At 38.4% G+C, this 20,125-nt stretch overlaps 1 protein-coding gene across 1 annotated transcript in view; it reads right to left on the reverse strand.

Annotated features, from left to right (window-relative positions):
- Positions 1-1,128: 1,128 nt before the first annotated feature.
- The window catches only part of LOC109918685 (guanine nucleotide-binding protein G(I)/G(S)/G(T) subunit beta-1), a 56,031-nt gene continuing 37,034 nt past the window's right edge, over positions 1,129-20,125 (reverse strand). Inside the window, exons 7-10 of the mRNA XM_020518620.2 lie at positions 17,955-18,021; positions 9,481-9,682; positions 8,501-8,717; positions 1,129-4,219 (exon numbers count right to left, since the gene is read on the reverse strand). Coding sequence (XP_020374209.2) covers positions 4,113-4,219; positions 8,501-8,717; positions 9,481-9,682; positions 17,955-18,021 — 593 coding nt within the window. The 3' untranslated portion in view covers positions 1,129-4,112. The remainder of the gene's footprint in view (positions 4,220-8,500; positions 8,718-9,480; positions 9,683-17,954; positions 18,022-20,125) is intronic.

A 20,125-nucleotide genomic window follows, 5' to 3' on the forward strand; every position in this document is an offset into this window, starting at 1 on the left:
TCTGCACGGATCTGTGTTGGTACCATAATTTTTCACATTAGACATGAACGATTTGGAAAAGGAATGCAGGGCATTAAGTTTTCAGATAACACAAAGTTAGGTGGAGGGACAGGTTATGTTGAGGAAGTGGGAAGGCTGCAGAAGCAATTGGGCAGGCCAGGAGAATGGGCAAAGAAATGGAATACAAAGTGAGGAAAGTATGAGGTTATGCACTTTGGTTGGAATCTAAGGGGAAAGTCTTCAGAAACCTGAAGCACAAAGGGACTTGGAAGTCTTAGTTCAGGATTCTGTTAAGGTTAATTGGAGGTTCAAATGGAACACTATTTGCTAGTGCTGTCAGGGAAGGTTTAAACTATAATGGCAGAATGATACAAACCTGTGTAAGGTGACAGAGGAGGCAACAAACGCAGGAATGAAAGACAGAAAAGCAAGCAAAAGTGAAAGGCTGAAAAAACAAGGGTGGAAAGGGGACCATAATGCAAAATAGAGCAAAGATGACTCACAAGGTTAAAGGGATGCCTAAAGGCATGCTGTATGACAAATTTTTGACATATAAAGGCATCAAGGGGTATGGAGAGAAAGCAGGAATATGGTGTTGAGAGAGAGGATTGACTGCAATGATAGTGAAAGGTAGAGCAGGCACAACGGGCCAATTTGCCTACTGCTGCGCCCAATTTCCAAAGACCATGATGCAGATAATTCTGTATGCCAGGGTTTCTAGAGTAGGAAAGCTCAAACGGGTTTGAAGTTTTCCTTCTGCAGCTTTCTATGGAAAAGTCTTATCTTTGCATACCTTGTATTTGTATTTCTCCTAAATGCAGTGAGAGTCTTGACAAATGAATTTGCACAAAATTGAAGTAAAGAAAATGAGTAAAGGTGACAGCCTCCATGGTGAGGGTGTTGTTTTGTTAAAATTCTTTAGCAGATGTGGGCATCTCTGGCTAGGTCATATTTATTGTCCACTCTGATTTGTGGAAGGTGGTGATGGTGAGCTACTGTCCTTTGAGTGTAGGTAAAACCAAACAGTGGAGTAAACATTTCTTTATAGATCAAACGTACCATATCTGTAAATTGTACACAATGCACAGAGGGACCTTAATGCCAGCACAAAAACAGTCAGGTAATAGACTTGGTTAAAAGCATTTATCAGTTACAATCAACTTATCGCAACATTAGTTTCACTGAGCCACTGTACAAATACAAAGGAAGTTGATGTGAAATCAGACAATAAAGATACAAAGTGAAGATCATTTTATACAGTAGCACAACAGGAGAAACCACATAGCACAAGTTGCTGGTTTTATTGGCTGCAGAAGAAAACTTAAGTTTCTTATTTTGATACAAAATCCAAAGGCAGTCCAGTATTACAAAATTGGTGTTAATACTGTAACCAGAGAAAAACATTTAAATAGCAGCTGAAGTTCTGTATTGTACAGGCTGAACACCTGGTTTTGCACTTCAGACCAATAATTTTAATACTGAATTTGATAGCAAATTACACAAAACTGCATGTATATTCCACATATTATTTTACACTGTAGATGTCCACTCTGGAAGGCCCAAGGTATTGTTTTTGTTGGCTTGCTTAGAGTACAACCAATTAGATCCAAGATGGTATTTCTATCCTGAATCTTCAGATGTCCCCCAAAGCAATGCACTTGAGGAAATAATGTAAGTTTATACATTGCAATTAAAATCATAAGTGCACATTTCCACTTTCAAGGTGGAAATCTAAATTGGCAACATCCAGGCTTTTCAATATTTAAGTTAAACTGATCCAAATTTAACCCCTCACTCAATAAGCTCCCATTTGCACATTCACTGCAGGGCATACAAACCCGTAAATCATGCTAGACAAATGAAGCCAAATAATCGTCAGCTGTACAATTTGCTAGACTACAGACTTCAAAAACCAAAAGGCATGTCACAGATTACTTAAGCCATTAAGTTGATTTTATACTTGGGCTATAATGTACATATAATACTCATTAGAGTTAAGTAATTATTTGTTTCAAAGTATGACTAATAATTTATTCTAATTTTAAAGGTTAAAAGCCTATTTGAAAACCTCCAGGTCAAAAATATACACTTCAAACTGAAGTTCTATACTTGAATGTAGGGCACATTAATTCACAAAGGCTTCACAACATTTAAACCATTTAAACTAACTGCTTGATCTTGGTGTCCAAATTAATTACATAACACTTTCAAACTCGTTTAATCCAAATATTACCTGGAAGAGCTAAGTGTATCTGTACAAAATATTTATCAGATCTATCGTGATTAGGGCCATTACTGGATTGAAAGTTATTACAATAAACTTGTCTAAAGGCAATTTAAATTTTAAATACATCTGCAAAACATAATACTGGCCTGACTTTAAGAAACAGCATATATAATAATTATTCTTAAAAGAAAACTTCATCCAAAGCTGCTGTTCTGGAGGAAACTGATTACTTCTGCATAAACTTGATTAGTGTTTGTTGGTCCCAAAGCTTTAAAACTGACCTCAAATCAATGCAATTTGTTCAAATTGGTGCACCAATAACACTGGTATCTTTAGTAAAGAAAGCTAAATATTAGATTTATGTGGTTTATATCTTTCAAATTATACCCAAGACTGCTCAACAACTTTGAAGGGGTTAGTCATGACATTCTAATTCAAGAATGATTTTGACTCAACAGTTCAAAACCTTGATAAAAAAAACTGAGAACTGTGGATGCTGTAAATCAGAAACAAAAACAGAAATTGCTGGAAAAGCTCAGCAGGTCTGGCTGGATCTGTGGAGAAAAATCAGTTAACATTTCAGGTCAAATGACCCTTCCTCAGAACCCCTCTTATTGCTATCGATCTTAAAGCAAAGCTGACAAATTTCAGTAAATCAAAATGTAAACTCTGGACTTCATGTTCAGTTGTAATTACTCATGCTTCAAAATGATTTAATAATTTAGAACAACTAATTACCTCCTAAATTGACACTGAAGCATGTTGGAGAAAAGCTATTTATTACATTAAGAAGTCTACACAACACTGACATTTAGTGAGGAAAAATGTTATTTTTGAAACCTGCTCCCCCACCCCACCAACAGATCAGCAACTAAATTCATTATATCAAGTCAAATGAATCAGGGAAGGCATCACTTCAATTGCACATTGTTCAAAACAGAAATTTGTTTTTGGGTGGTAGCTGTTTGTAGGGAAGGAATGCAGAAACAGTTCCTCTCTTAATTGTGAACTTGCTGCTTCTGCTGGAAAATGCATATATATCTCCCTCTCTCTCATTATTTATTTTACTTATCACTGTCCAGATACTACCTTTCACACAAAAACTGAGAAAGATCCTACCAAGACCCTCGTGAGCTGCCATAAGCGTCACCATGAACAAGTAATATTTTTTGGGAGGGGTGTGTTCTGGGTGCAATATATTAGATAAGTGTTATTACAAACGGTTCATGAACATCTTGCAAATGTGCAACTTTAACATAATGGATCCTGCTTCTGTACATCTATGTACGGTTAAACAGTGCATATGCATTTACAAAACAAAGCATACAAATGGAATGTTTTTTTATAATTTAAAAACTGCTGCAAAAAATAGCCATATAACTGAAGTTAATTTTTTCACAATAAGTTAATTCACAAGAAAAAAAAAAGTCAACAGCAATCAATTTATCCATCACTGGAGTCAAAGTGATGCCTCAAATACAGGCAAATATAGAAACCTAGTTTTAAAAATGTGATTTTTTTTTTTTTTTTTTACATAGACGGATGTTACACGATTAGCTGCTAGAATGTGTACATTCCATATGTACAAAACAATACAGTTAGCAGATTTAGAATGACCAATAAACCCTCCAAACAATTCAGCCATTAAAACTAAATGGTTAGTTTGAAATATTTTCTTAGCTAACATAGTTACATGTGCTAGCCCCTTTTAAAATTTAACAGCTGTCAGGATTTGCCTACTTTACAGAAGCTTTGTTATACAATTGTATTCAATTATAGAAAAAAAATCACCTGCAAATACTAGGTAAAAAGAATGTTATTTCATTGCCATTAACTGCATCTTAGGCAGCTTAGTCATAATGAAGGATATTCAGGTGACATTTCTTCAATTCCAGATCTTTAGGAAACTGTCCCATGATCCTGTTGCTACAGCCATTCCATCATCAGTGATACCTAAACAGCTGACACGATTGTCATGTCCAGGAAGCACTCCTAGAGGAAGAGAGAAGGAAAATAAAACACAAATGAAACAAAGCAATTTTGACTTCAAAGTCTGACAACTAAAACTTTAGTGTTAAAAGCATTTTAACTTTTAATTACATTTCTCCTTTTACCAATATAATATATGCACTTGGCTCTGCTAGCAACTATTTTTAAACTTGTTTTATTCAGGTTACCCATCTATGGTGTAAATTGTTAAGTGACTCCAACTTGGGAATATGTAATAATTAATTCTCAAGGTATGGATAACATCGACAACCCCACAATCGCTGACTTTGAAAAGTGTTTGCATATTTAACCAAGCTGGTAAATAGTAATGAATATGTTTTAATAACTCATTTTTGGAAAGTTCTGTATTGCTTATTTCTAGTTGCTTAAAAGTTATGACATCTCAACTGTCGAGGTGACAAATTCCAAGATATTGACCTAGCTATGCAAAATGAATGTGGTGAAATTACTGGCAGTGACAGTACCACTGATTCTACAGTGAACAATGAAGAGACTCAATGGTATTGCAAGACAACCTTATCTAGCCCCAGAGATTCTATTCGAAGGTGAGACAGGACATATCCAGACAGACAGAATATGAAAACGCTCACAAACGCATGACCCAGGATACAAATACGTTGCTTGATTAATCTGTGGGCTAAGACTTCCAACATGAGCACAACATGCGAAGCCTTTGTGGTATCAGGTGGCCTGTGTTATACAGCGATTCTTACAGTCAGCCATATGGTGCAGGCTTGAAGTTAAGTGCATGTAGATCAAGCAAAGGTGGAAAGCTTCCTCTCCAACAGACAGCAGTAAGTGATGGATTCTTAGAATAATGGTCATTTTTCATGATGCCCATCCAAAGGTCCATACATAGGGTCATACATACATCATGGAAACAGACCCTTCGGTCCAAGTAGTCCACACCAAAAACGTTCCCAAACAAAACTAGTTCCAGTTGCCCGTATTTCACCTAAACCCTTCCAAGTCTTTCCTATCCATGTACTTTTCCAAATGTGTTTTAAATGTTATTGTAATTGTATCTGCATTCACCACTTCCTCTGACAGTTCATTCCACATATGAACCAATCTCCGTGTGAAAAAGTTGCTCCTCATGTCCCTTTTAAATCTTTCTCCTCTCAATTTAAAAATATGCCCCCTAGGGAAAAGACAGCTGCTGTTCACATTATCTATGTCCCTCATGATTTTATAAACTTCTATAAAGGTCACCACTCAACCTCCTATGCTCCAGTTTAAAAAAAAAAGTCCCAGCTTATCTAGCCTTTCCCTATAACTCAAACCCTCTGGTCCCAGCAACATCCTGGAAAATGTTTTCCAAATCCTGTCCAGTTTAATAATATCCTTCCTATAACAGAGAAAGCAGAACCACACACAGTACTCCAAAAGTGGCCTCACCAACGTCCTATATAACCTCAACGTGACATTCCAACTCTTGTATTCAATGGTCCGAACAATAAAGGTAAGCATGCTAAATGCCTTAATCACCCTGTCCACCTGTGACGCAACTTTTAATGAACTATGTACCTGAACCTCTAGGTCTCTGTTCTACAACACTACCTAGGGCCCTACCATTAATTGTCTCTATCCTGCCCTGGTTTGTTTTTACCAAATTGCAATACTTCACATTTATCCAAATTAAAATCCATCTGCCACTCCTTAGCCCCATCAATCAAGATCCCTTTTTAATCTTAGATAACCTTCTTCACCATCAACTATACCACCAATTTTGGAGTCATCCACAAACCATGCCTCCTAAATTCTCATGCAAATCATTTATAAATAATAGTGGACCTAGTAGAAATCCCTATGGAACACCGCTGGGCACAGGCCTCCAGTCAGAAAAACGACCCTCCACCACCCCCCTGTCTGGTATCATCAAGCCAATTTTGTGTCTGGTTGACAAGCCCTCCCTGAATCCTACGTGATCGAACTTTACTAATCAGTCTATCATGTGGAACCTTGTCAAAGGCTTGATTAAATGTCCAAGTAGACAATTCTCAGAGCTTTGTGATCAGTGAACATCCACAATCTCTAGTTCAGGCAAAGCTGCAAAACTAAACTGACATAGTAAGGAACCCAAGAAAACGTTACGGCAGAGATAACTGCAAATGTAGTGGAATGTACATGGCTACTTCCCTATTTTAGTATGAAGTAGACTCATAATAGATTATAATTTGAGAACTTGGATTCCAAAGTGGGGGAGAAATGGATTTTAGTTTCCAGTTCTTTGAAACATAGAAACAAGGAGCAGAAGGCCACTTGATTCTTTCAGCCTGCTCCACCATTCAATAGGATCATAAGCCATATCCCTGCTTTCTCCCCAGACCCCTTGACCTTTAAAATCTGAAAATTCTCTCTTTCTTAAATATATTCAGTGACTTAGGCTTCAACGCCTTGTGATAGAAAATTCCACAGGTTCACTATCCTTTGAGTGAAGAAAATTTTCATCTCACCTATAAAGGAACTACCCCATATCCTGAGACTGTGACCCCTCATTCTAGACTCCCAAACTAGCAAGAACTCCAAGAGTAAGTATGTCTTTCGTTACTGAGACTTAAAATCATCAATAGTCCGAGTGTGGTCTCACCAAGGCCCCGTACAACTGCAGTAAGACATCACTATTTCAGAACTCAAATCCTTTCGTAATGGATGCTAATATACCATTTGCCTTCCTAACTGCTTATTGCACTTGCATGCTTGTTTCCATTGCATGGTGTATAAGGACATCCAAACCCCTTTGCGCATCCACACTTTCTAATATATCATCATTTAAATAATACGTTTCCAGTCTGTTTTTGATACCAAAGTATACTACTTTACATTTAGCTTCATTGTACTGCATCTGCCATGTCTGTGCTCAATCATTCAACTTGTCCAAATCACCTTGAAGCCTTGTTGACTCTTCCTCACAATTCTAAATCCCATCCAGTTTAATGTCATCAGTGAACTTGGAAATTTTGCATTTAGTTCCCTCATTCAGGTTATTTATATATGTATTGTGAATAGTTGGAGCCCAAACTGACCTCTGCAGACACCACTAGTCACTGCTGTTACCAGAGAAAAGACTCATTCATGGTGGACAAACAGGAGGCTGGAAGAACACAGGATGCCAGGCAGCGTCTGGAGGAAAGGGGCAGTCAACGTTTTGGGTATTACCCAGAACTCATTCATTCCCACTCTATTTCGTTCCTGTCAACCAATTCACAAGCCATGCTAACAACACTACCCCTACTCCATGTGCTTTAACATTGTCCACTAACTGCTTATGCAGGACTGTATCAAAATCCAAGTACATTACGTCCATTTGTTCTCATCTATTCTACTAGTTACATCCTCAAAAAACTCCAGGGGCACTAAAACAAAAACTAAAACTATGACACCAAACTAAATAGGAGCAATTAGGGCAGATAACCACAATTTTAGTTAAAGAGGCAAGTTTCAGGCAGCATCTTAAAATTGGAAACTAATTTTGAGGGGCTCAGGAAGGAAAGCCAGAGCTTAGGATTTAGGCAGCTGAAGTCAAGGTCACCAATGGCAGAATAATTAAAAATAAGAGATGCTCAAGAGATTAGAATTAGAAGAATGCAGGTATCTCAACATTGTGGGCTGGAACTAGAGATATGGAACAAATGAGGCCAAGGAAGCAGATGAAAACAAAGATGTGAACTTTTAAATCGAGGTGTTACTTAATCATAAGCCACTGAGAGAGATGACTCATGTATTGGATTTGATGCAAGAAAGAACAGGTGGGGTTTTGGAAGACTTCAAGTTTATGAAGGATAGAACACGGATGGCTTGTCAGGAACATACTAGAGTGGTCAAGTCTGGCACTGAACTGACTCAGTCATCTTTATAGATAGTAACTTTTATTTCATATAATAAGTTCATATAACATATCATCATAACACTTGGTCTTTTGACATGACTGGATATTGGACAGTAATGGGAAAATTCTGATTAGAAAGGATGTATGGCCCAATTTTGAGTCTGGTAATGGTCAGCTTAAGCAAGCAGCTATCAAAATTTGTTCCAAACTTTAAGGCAAAGCAGGTTTCCGTACAGAAGATGGAAGAAGCTGTTCTGTAGGAGTAAAATATTCAGAAGTCTTCCCACAGCTCCAGATTATAGACTAAAATATGCAACTATATCAAAGCCTTGGAAGAGCTTATGGATAAACTTTGTTTGTGTTCTAAGTCATACTGTCCTTTAGCTGACATGATAAATTATTCAAAAAAAAAAATCATGCATAGTTTTACTGACCTGCACGATCTCCTTTCAAAGAGTCCCAAACATTGCAATTAAAGTCATCATAGCCTGCCAACAGGAGGCGACCACTTTTGGAAAATGCAACTGATGTAATGCCACAGATAATGTTATCATGGGAATACATCATCAGCTCCTGGTCCGCTCGGAGGTCAAACAGTCTACAAGTGGCATCATCTGACCCAGTGGCAAATGCATTTCCATTAGGGAAGAACTGTGGAAACACAATATAATATCTTGCCAAAATGTAAATGGAATAGTACAGAAGTAGGTATAAGATACCATTACAACATAAACCAAATATAGAGTGATTGGCTTGTAATATGAATTTATGTACAATCACAAATTATAGAACGTTTACACCACAAAAGATGACAAAAGGTTGTCTCTTGTGTCCATGTCAGGTCTCTGCAGGAGCAATTCAGTTAATCCCAATCTCTGGACTTTTTCCTGTGCGCCAGTGATTTTCTCCACAGCTTTTCAGATCCTCAAATTTTCTTTAGAAAGTTACAGTTGGAATTACCTCTACTTCATTCTCTGGCAATGCTTTCTGGATGCTAACCACACATTGTCATCAACTCTTTCACGATTCATTTTAAATTGGTGTCCTCTAGCGCTTCCATTGGGAGAAATTGTCCCAACTAGTATCCAGACAGTTAATGATTTTGAACATGTCCATCAAATCTCCTCTTAACTTTTCTTTCTGAGGAGAATGGCCTCAGCTTCTCCAATTTATCCTTGTGATTTCAAGTCCCTCATCCCAGAATCAATTATTCTTGTAGTTTATAGTATGCATAATTTGTTTTTGATTTAAAACTAATGCAAAGTCAGCTCAAATCATACAGACTTCACCAATGAAATGGTAGAAAAATTATTTCTATTTTCAACAATTATCCTATAGACACAAAAGTTGTCACATATCTAGAACCAGCAGAATTCTTCTGTCTTATTGAAATGACCAAAAAAACTATACTTACACAAACTGCATTAATATCAGACACATGTCCAGTGAATGACTGTCTACACATTCCATCTCTAATATCCCAGAGTTTGGCAGAAGCATCACAAGCACCAGAAACAAAAATTCGCATGTCAGGACTAAGCGTGAGACTCATTACATCCCCAGTGTGTCCTGAAAACATGGTAGTTTGATGGCCAGTTTCAATGTCCCATAATGCACTGCAAATACAAAAATAGACATTAACGCATTCAGCAGTATTGTAAAAAAAAAGCAGTAGGTTTTCCATAAAACCAATGGTTTATCTTCAACAAACGCGTTTTGTTGGAAAAGGAGAATCATTTGGGGTATATTTCTGGATTAATCTTAGGGGTTTTGAGTAGAATGTTAACTGCCCTTTCAGGCTCTCTCCTAGCTCAGTCTGTCCATGAACTCCAACTCCCACACTCTCCACCCTATTGCCACTAAGTGTCCAAGCACCTAACATCACTTCCTGGCACTTATATTAGCTGAAATAATGAACAGTTCCCTCTTCCTTTTGAAATGTGCTACCATCAACAGTTCCCTCAAAATCCCACCCTTTACACCTTTAACTCTCCAAGCTACCGTCCTATGTCCAAGCTACCTTGCCATCTCGTCATCTCCACTACAAACTGTTTCAACCAATTCTCTCTCCCATAGTCAACATTCCAGACTGAAAATGATTTGTTTATAACCTGAACATCTGATTGAACCTACTTCATCAGAAAGACCACCTCCTTACACCTATGTAATATTGAAACTGTCTCCAACTCTCATCTATGCTTTTGATAACTCCCTTGCTTTCCTTCTGCCATCTTTCTCCAAAACCTTTGATCCTACACTTAACTCAAGACTGAATCAAAACCTAGGAAGGAAGTCTATTTCCATATGATCCAGTTTAGCAATCTTTTTCGCAAAACTGATATCTAATTTTGCCATTTGGTAATGTCATTTTCCATCATTCACAGCTGTCAGCACATCCAAAAACCCCTGCTGCCTTTACCCTAATCCACTCTGAGTCCTGCCCATTTATCACCTATGTGTTTGCTGAACTACCACCAGGTGTCAGTCATCAAAACCTTCTTGCCTCACATCTTCCTGTATCTGCATCCAGTTGTATAATCTTCAAAGAACTGCATCACCAATTCTGTCCTCTTGCACATGCCATGTTTCCTACTCTCCAACTTTGGTGGTCATGTCTCAAGTACCTAGACTCTAAAGTTTGGAATTCCATTACTAAATCATTCCATTTCTTCTTAAAGCCAAGGTAATTTGTAGGATTGAGTTAATTTTGACTTGATTAAACAAGTTCTGAAGAAGGGTCACTGGACTCAATGTTATATTTTTTCTCTCTACAGATGCTGCCAAAACTGTTGCGTTTCTCCAGCAAATTTTGTTTTGTTTGTGACAAATGTGATAATGCTTTTGAAGCACAGCTATATTTTAAAATGGGTAACTTAAGTGTGTAATGAGTCTGTTGTTAGTTTATATGGTTACTTTAATTTGTCTAAGTTATTAACAATTATTGTGGAGTCACTAATAATTCTTGTAATTAAAGGACACTGATTTTTGTTTTCCCCAGAATTTTAGATGTATCACCGAGGACATTTGAGATGATAGTAAATCATGAGAGGTGACACTAAATACCCTAAGATGATGGATTAATTGTTCCCTGGTGCCTTTTTGTGGAATTAATCTAGAATAGACAAGCTGTTATAAAACAGACAACTTTATAAAATGATTGACATGTACAAGAATGAAAGAAGGGGCAGTAGGAAGTGATGTCACGAAGATGACCATTTCTTTTAAAGGAACAAATCAAGAATTAGGCATAGACTACCTAGCCAATCCTAGATTGACCATAAACTGTACATATAATAATAAGCCAATTAGAGTTCAAGGTTTCTCTGATCACATACAGCGGGTAATGGTGAGCAAGAGTTACAAAGGCCTGGGCTTTAATGGCTTGATGCACAAGAAAAAAGACAGACATTGAGTCAGCAGAACAAAACAAGAATCTGGTGTCCAGTGTCATGAACTAGCAGCCCACTATGGAAAGGTTGACAGCACTAAAAACACTAATAAGGTGTTTTGATTATATCATTTTTGTTTTGTGTTTATGATCAACTTAATAAATTTTGTAAAACTTGAGAAAATATGTTTGTACTTGCAGTGGGTCTTGTAACTAACTAGGACTAGATGGGCTCCTTCAGACTTCAGTCTACAGTTGTAATATATCAGTTTTACAATTAAAGTGCACTCCAAAATCTTACAAAGCCAGCTGTCCTAATATCTCATCCTTTGACTCAGTGTCAGTATTTATCATGATTATGCATCTTTGCATGTTTTATTACATTAAAAGAGCTATGTAAATGGGAAAAAAACACTCTGAATGAAGATTGTTGTCGGCTGTGAGTTCACCTCATCTTGACCAATGGGAAAGGACTAACCAGACTCTCAACTGTCAGAATGGAACTACTTCAGAGATAGTAGGAACTGCAGATGCTGGAGAATCTGAGATAACAAGGGTCTGGGCCCAAAACGTCAGCCTTCCTGCTCCTCTGATGCTGCTTGGCCTGCTGTGTTCATCCAGCTCTACACCTTGTTATCTCAGAATGGAACTACTTGGTGGTTTCCCCATTCCCCTCAGCATATGCATGATGGCTATTTTGATTAACTAAAATACTACAGCAGGATGACTAATTTTGGACCACAATTTCATACAAAGCTTCAGTAATTTAAATGGGTTGAAATAGCAATAGAGATCAGTACAAAAAATTACAACTGCAAAATTAAGTAGGCTAAAACTTGTACCAATACAATATACAGGGTCCCATACTTTTTATGTTTAATTGCAGAATAATTTTGGTAAATGATTTTCGTGCACAGGAACGTTTTGGGAGACCAGAGAGGCATAAATACAGTGAAGATGCAGCTAGTTCAGCACTCTGGCAGAGTAGGAAGCAACAGGCAATGCAGGAATCATTTCAGAGAGTGTGGCAATCAACAACTGGGCTTTCAGAAACCTTAAAAGTAGCGCAATGCAAAGTATATCGCTGTGGGGTAAACGGCAACAGCAGGCACCATAGCAAAGTGCAAAACACAGTTGTTAAAGAGGATTTGACAGTCTGAGGGACAGGTAGCTATATATTTTTGCAACCAGTGAGGGATGTACTCAGTGAAAAGGAAGCAAAGTTGTGTGAATATTGGAGATCTGAAATAAAAACACAGCACTGGAAAATTCTGAAGAGAGAGAAACAGAGCTAACTTTCAGTCCAACCTGATTCTTCAGAATTAGTATTGCATGCAATTTCCTCCCGAGTACCAGAATAAAGGGACATCACTGGTGGATACAGATACCAGAGTCAGGAAGGGACAGACACATGATGGGAACTAATGACAAAGGAAGGAAAAGGATTAAGGTCCTTCAAGGTCAGTTTCAAGGTCAAGGAGACAAATGAATGCTCAGTACTTCTGTACATTCAAGGCTTTGATTGATAAGAATCTTGAGCACTAAGGGAATCAAGGGATGTGGAGATGTAAATGTAACCTCATCATATTTCAGACAGCAGTGAGCTCAAGGACTGTATTGCCTACTAGTGGTCTTTTTTTTTAAAAGAAGAAATGAAATGGGACAACAGAACCTGGTGTCAATAGGACAACATTTGAGGAAGTCAGAAAGGTTTTACAGCAGTTATGGAAAAGGACAAGCAACAATGAAATGTTAAAATCTAAACTGGAGGAGGACTAATTTCAGTGAGTTGAAAAGTGATCTGGCCCAAGCAATTCAAAAATTAGAAGGCAGAATGGTAAATTAACATTAGGATCAGGGGTCCAGGTCCAGAGTAGGCATTTCACCAAGGGAATGCAGAAGGATGCGGTGATGGAAAGACGATCAAATGGCAGAGCTCCCCAGAAATAAAAGATTAAACAGAAAACAGTTTATACCAAAACTGTGCTTCATAATACTGGACAGAAGCTGAACAAAGTACAGAGAACATTAAGAAAAGCAAGTAACAGGGGAAAATAAAAGGAATGGGAATAAATTAATAGTTAACTGAATAAATTAATAGTTAACTTTATAAATGATAGTCACAAAGGCTGATTAGGGGTAGAATGGAGACCTTCCTTTGAGGGTAAAAGGACTGACTGGCAGAATATGTAAGGACCATTCAGAAGGGATTCTTGACACAATATGTAAGTAGTCCAACCAGGGAAGGGATTATACTGGACCTGGATTTGGGAAATGAGCCTGGCCAGGTGAGTGGAGTTACATTTCAGGAGTAGTGACCATAATACCGTGAGTTTTAAGATAGTGATAACAGCAGTCCTCAGGTGAAGGTGTTAAATTTGGGGAAGGCCAACTACAACAATATTAGGCAGGAACTGGAGAATTTTGTTTGGAGGCAGCTGTTTGAGGGTAAGTCTACATCAGACATGTGGGATTATTTCAAACGGCAGTTGATAAGAGCTGAGGAATGGCACGCTCCTGCGAGAATGAAGGATAGGTATGGCAAGTTATGTGAATCTTGGATGACCTTGGTCAAAAAGAAAAAGGAAGCATACATAAGATCTAGGAGGATGGGAACTCAAAGCCCTTGAAGTATATAAGGAAAGTAGGAAAGAACTTAAACAAGGAATTAGAAGGGCTAAAAGGAGTCGTGAAAATTCATTAACAAACAGGATTAAGGAGAATGCCAAGGCTTTTTATACATATATAAAAAGCAAGAGGGTAGCCAGGAGAAGGGTTGATCCACTCAAGGACAAAGGACAGAATTTGTGTGGAGCCAGAAGAGGTAGGGGCACCTGGTCAAATACATGAATAGGAAGGAAATAGAGGGATACAGATCCTTAAATTTTAGTATGGAAGGCAAAATACGTCGGCCCAGGCTTGGAGGGCCCATAGAATTCCTACAATGTGGAAACAGGCCATTCAGCCCAAAAAGTGCAAACTAACCCTCCAAAGAGCATCACACACAGACCTGACCCCCTACACTATATTTTTCACATTACCCTATATAACCTACACATCCCTGGATACTACGGGGCAATTTAGCATAGCCAATTCACCTAACTTGCACATCATTAGACTGTGGGAGGAAACCGGAGCACCCAGGGGAAACCCATGCAGACACGGGAGAATGCACAAACTCCACACAGACAGTTGCCCGAAGGGCCTGTTCCTGTGCTGTATTGTTCTTCATTCTTAGAGGGCATAGATTTAAGGTAAGAGGGGAAAGATTTAAAAAGGACCTGAGGGGTAACTTTCTCATGTAGAGGGTGGTGCGTGTATAGAACAAGCTCCCAAAGGAAGTGGTAGAGGTGTTTACAATTATACATTTAGAAAGGGATCTGGATGACTATATGAATAGGAAGGGTTTAAGAGGGACATGGGCCAAATGCTGGCAGATGGGACTAGGTAAGATTGGGATGTCTGGTAGGTGCAGATGAGTTGGATCAAAGGATCTGTTTCCATGCTGTTTGTCTATATGACTGTGTGGCCAAATTCTCCACTAACATCTACCATAGTGGGTTGGATCTCAAACATGGATGAGTCCAAAAACAAGGAGATAGACAGATTAGTGGCATGCATAAAGACAACAATCTCTCCCTGAATGCCAGCAAAATGAAGGAGCTGGTTATCCACTTTAAGAAGTGGAGTGGACACACCCCTGCCTGTACCAACAGGGAAGAGGTGGAGGTGGTTGAGAGCTTCAAGTTCCAAGGAGGAAATATCACCGATGATCTGTCCTGTTCCATCCACGTCGATGTTACAGTCAAGAAAGCATACCAATGCCTCTACTTCCTCAGAAGGCTAAGGAAACTTGGCGTGTTACACAACGACTCTTACTGATTTTTATATGCACCATGGAAAGCATCTTATCTGGATATATCACATCATAGTATGGCAACTGCTCTGCCCAAGACTGCAAGAAATTACAGAAAGTTGTGAATGCAGTCCAATCCAACCAGCTTTCCTTCCACTGACTTTCTACACTTCCCACTGCCTCGGGAAAGCAGACAACATGATCAAAGATCCCTCCCACCCTGGTTATAGTCTCTTCCACCCTCTTCCATTAGGCAGAAGATACAAAAGTTTGAAAACACGTACCAACAGATTTAAGAACAGCTTCTTCCCTGCTGTTATCAGACTTATCAGTGGAACTCTCAATTATTGGAGCTGATCTTTCTCTGCACCTCCTCTGTAGCTGTAATATTATATTCTGCATTATGTTCTATCAGCCTGATATACTAACGTGAGATATGATTTGTCTGGTTTGCACAAAATACAATACTTTTCACTGTATCTCAGTACACATGACAATAACAAACCAAATCAAAACCATTAGGAACTGTCAACATATAACTTTACTAGTTAAAACTAAACCTTATAAACTCCCCTTCTACATGCACACAGACAACAGAAAAGACATGGGTATTATCAGCAGAGGAAAAAAGAGTGGGAACACAGTTCAGTGGTCCTTGCTAAGAGTTTGCTGAGATGATTCTTGCACTGATCAGAATACCGCTTCCTAACCTTTCTCATCCAGATGCTTTCATGTTTTTCAAGAGATACAGGTTGACTGCACACTTCTAAAAGATCTTCAAGGATGTTTAATTAAAGTCTCAGTTTACAGCAACTAGTAAAGGAAAAATACACTGGCTTCCTTCAGCTTGACAATGTTTCTTACTGCAGAGAACAGAGATAGTTTGTGTTTTGCAGAGATATGATAACTTCTTTATTTTGTTCACAGCCCCAAGCTTTTAGTTGGCAATCTCAATTGTTAGCCAGAAGACATTCGTCATCAATAACCGGTCACTAGTCCACAGACCACACCAATCAGCTGCCAACTGAATCTTCACTTGTCACAGCTTTTGGCTCTACTTTGCGAACTTTTCACTACTACTGTTTGAACCAGCCGCTGAATAAGCAGCACTTACAATCAGTTTTCAAAAAAGTGCAGCAATTCCTCATCAGCCTTGGTTTCAAAGCAGTTCTTTTCTCATTTTAGTCCCCAGTTAAAAATATAAAAAACAAAAAGACACTGTCTTTACAACTGGGACAAATGATATTGACACTTGCAAAAATATAGGACAATAAATTATTTGACATGGATATCAAAGGCTAATCATATTACTAAATCACTTGATTTGGGCTCTTTGACAAAGTTAATACAGGAGTTTCTATGGATGATGCAGCTAATGTTTGGTATGTAAACCTTCAAACGTTGTTTAATGAAGTACGGCAAATCAGATACATCATCAAAATAAAAGTCTACAGGTTTAACATGAAGGCAAAAGTAGCCAAGGCACCTGAAAGGGAGTGCAGTGAACAGTTAGGTTTCAGGCTTGAGAGAAATATACAATGGCGTGCCCTAGGGTTTATCATTAGCACTACTCTCACACGATAAAAATAAAACATACCTGACTTGTATATAGAAAGCATAATTTCAATGTGTGCAGACGACTCAATACTTAAGAAAAAGAATAAACAATAATAAACAAATTAAGACTTAAAACAGTACATATTGATGAAACGCGCAGACACGTGGCAGATGAAAGAAAACAGGAATATTAGTATATTTGGTAGGAAGAATGGTGAGGAGCAACATAAACTATTTGTACAATTTTAAAAAGGGTGTTTTGGAATCTGGACATTCACGCGCATAAACCTTCAAAGATGCTTGGACAAGTTGAGAAGTCTATTTTTAAAAAATGCAGCATCCTCAACTTCACGAAAAGGTGGAACAAAGCATAATGACAAAGTGGTTATGGTAAACCTTTAAAGAACAATGGTCAGCCGTCAGCTGCAGTTATATGTTCAGTTCTGGACACATTAGGAAGAATGTCAAGGCCTTGGTGAGGATGCAAAACTGATTCATTAGATTATTACACTAAAACAAACAACTGCAGATGCTGGAAATCTGAAACAAAACAGAAATTACTGGAGAAGTCTTTTTTAAACGCTAACTCTTTTCTCTCCACAGATGCTGCCGACCTGATTTTTCTCCAGCAATTTCTGTTTTTGCACTAGAACACTGCAATGGATAGAGGGCTCAGTTGTATGCAAATACTGTTGAAGCTTGGGTTATTCTCTTCAAAAAGAGGGGTTAAAAATTTTAAGAGATGTTCATAATCTTGATTCATGATTTTGAGAAGAATAAATAAGAAAGAAATCAATTCAAAAGGCAAAATGAATAGTAACCATTGACACAAATTTAAATTTGCAGAACAGCCAGATAGGAGATGAGGGGAGGGGATGAGAAAAGAACTACATGGCAAGCTTTTAATGATGTACATTGTGATGCAACGAGGATAGTGGAGGAAAATTCAATTGTAACTTTCAACAGTGAAATGGATAAATACTTGAGAGAGAAAATATTTAGTGGGTTTTGAAGAAGGACCATATCCTTGGGACTGCCCTGGTAGAACTTTCAAATAGGCTGCGATGCTAAGGACTTTTCAACTTACCAGCTGGTATCTCCTGAGCTTGTAACAATCTGATTATCATCCAAAAAGCGACAACACGATAAGTAACCTGTAGAGAAAAATAAAACAAACATTAACGGTTTACTTTCATAATCTTCATAATTGGTTCTAAAATGTCTACAATTAATTCTAACATTCAATCTGATACACATTTTCATGTATAACTGTAGAGAAAATATTCACAAGTGGTTTCCAAAAGAAGCAGCTCAATGCAATAGGCCAAATATAACAAATACAAACCACTGCAAATGCTGGATATCGGAAACAAAAAACAGAAAATGCTGGAGAAACTACAGCAGGTCTGGCAGAAAGGGTGGGGACCAAAAGCATGACAAAGGACTTAAGATATTATCAAATAAAATAATATTAATGGCCTGACTGTAACAGTTTTCAATACTTAATTCTAACTATTAGATGACATTCAAACATTGAAGTCCCAACAGAATAAGAACCATAGCATATGCTACCTAGGCTTACATCAAAAAGTTTCATCTAGAAAATAACAATTGCTTTTAAATGAGTCAAAACCATATTTCTCCACCTCCAGCAAAAAAAACCTATAATCCACTTAAAAAGCCTCATTATCCATGCATTGGAGGGTGCCTCTAATCTTTTCTCTTGTGGGAGCAAATTTAGCAATCTTCCTTCCTTCTCTAAATATTTTCAATACATTATGTCATTGGCATGGTCATTGTAAAGTGCCTTGTCAGAATAAATTCCAACAGTGCTCTTGATGTGAGGTGGTCAAACACCTGTGCAAAATTCAATTATTCAATGAATCAAGTGAATTCTGATATTTGGTTAGCCTCCATACTTTCACATCGTAGCAATGAAAGCTGCTGCTGATAAGAAAAAGATTTGGAAGTAGGCAAGACAATAAATTGCTGTCAGCGACGCTAGTGCTATGCTCTTCTTTAAATTGTGCGTGTGCAGCTTTCGGGGGATCAGGTCCAATGGTGGGAGGTCCAGGGACAGGGATAAGTGTTCAGGGGTTGGGGAGGGGACGGTAAGTGGGAGCTTGGGCGTTAGCAAGAGATCAGGATCCAGGAGAAAACCGAAGGGGAAGAGAGTGCGAGTTCTCCTGGAACCCCCAGCTCAATTTCCCCCACCTCCCACAACTCCTGGGTTCTCTTTGTCTCACCCCCTTCCGCCCCAGCTCATGGCTCTTCTCATTCCAGAAGTTCCATTCATCCCCTGCAGCCTCTTCCCACCACTGAAGACCCATTCAAAATTGTGCATGCTTCCCTGCATGTATGCAGCAATGCATTTGTGTATGCCATCGCACTTTAAAGTCTACATTTCATGTCACTGCTTGGAGCTGTGCATTGCTGAATGAACATGCATGTATAGCTACCTGCAGTTGTTGGTGTCAGCAAGCATTGCCATAAATTAATGACTTGTTTGAACTTCTATAAAGGAGCATTTGACAGCACATACAAATTTTATGTTTATGTCTAGCAGATCATATTGCAGATAACAAGGTGTAGAGCTGGATGAACACAGCAGGCCAAGCAGCACGATTGCAACTGTTTTTTCTTTTTCTTCCTTGCTTGAAGGCAGCAACTCTTTCCTTTGTTGTTAGTTTCAGAAAAGCATTCCCCAGTGCCTTGACCAGAAACTTGAAGGATTGCTCAATCTCATCATAATGGAGTCAAATCTCAACATTACTCAACATACACATTTTGAAGGAATAATCATCGGATATAGAGCAGGAAAATGAATCCTGACCAGTGTTTCCTCTTCCAAGCAGAGGCAGTAATTTAACCAACTATAATACTTCTTTTAGCCTTGGCTACTTCAAAACTAGGAACTCATGGTTGTATAACTTATCTACATACCACTTTCGTAGAGGTGAAGATGAACATTTCCTCCCTTGTCTATTAACCACCCCCACAACACCAGGATTTCCCGTCGTGAAATGGGTTGTTCCATGACTCGGTCCCCATTACCACATATCTTGCTTTTCTTCTTCCCTGGTTTAATCAATAACCCCTTTGTGTGCCTATCCTTGTTTTGTTTTTCTCGCTCGTTCTCTCTCTCTGTACCATCTCCACCTATCCGCTCAATCCTTTCACACCATCTCCCCACCTCTATTCCCCATCATCAGCATAAATACCACCTTTTCCTAGCTGCTTCTAGTCCTTAAGAAGGGT

The sequence above is a fragment of the Rhincodon typus genome, chromosome 13, assembly GCF_021869965.1.
Source record: "Rhincodon typus isolate 14 chromosome 13, sRhiTyp1.1, whole genome shotgun sequence".
Classification (NCBI taxonomy): Eukaryota; Metazoa; Chordata; class Chondrichthyes; order Orectolobiformes; family Rhincodontidae; genus Rhincodon; species Rhincodon typus.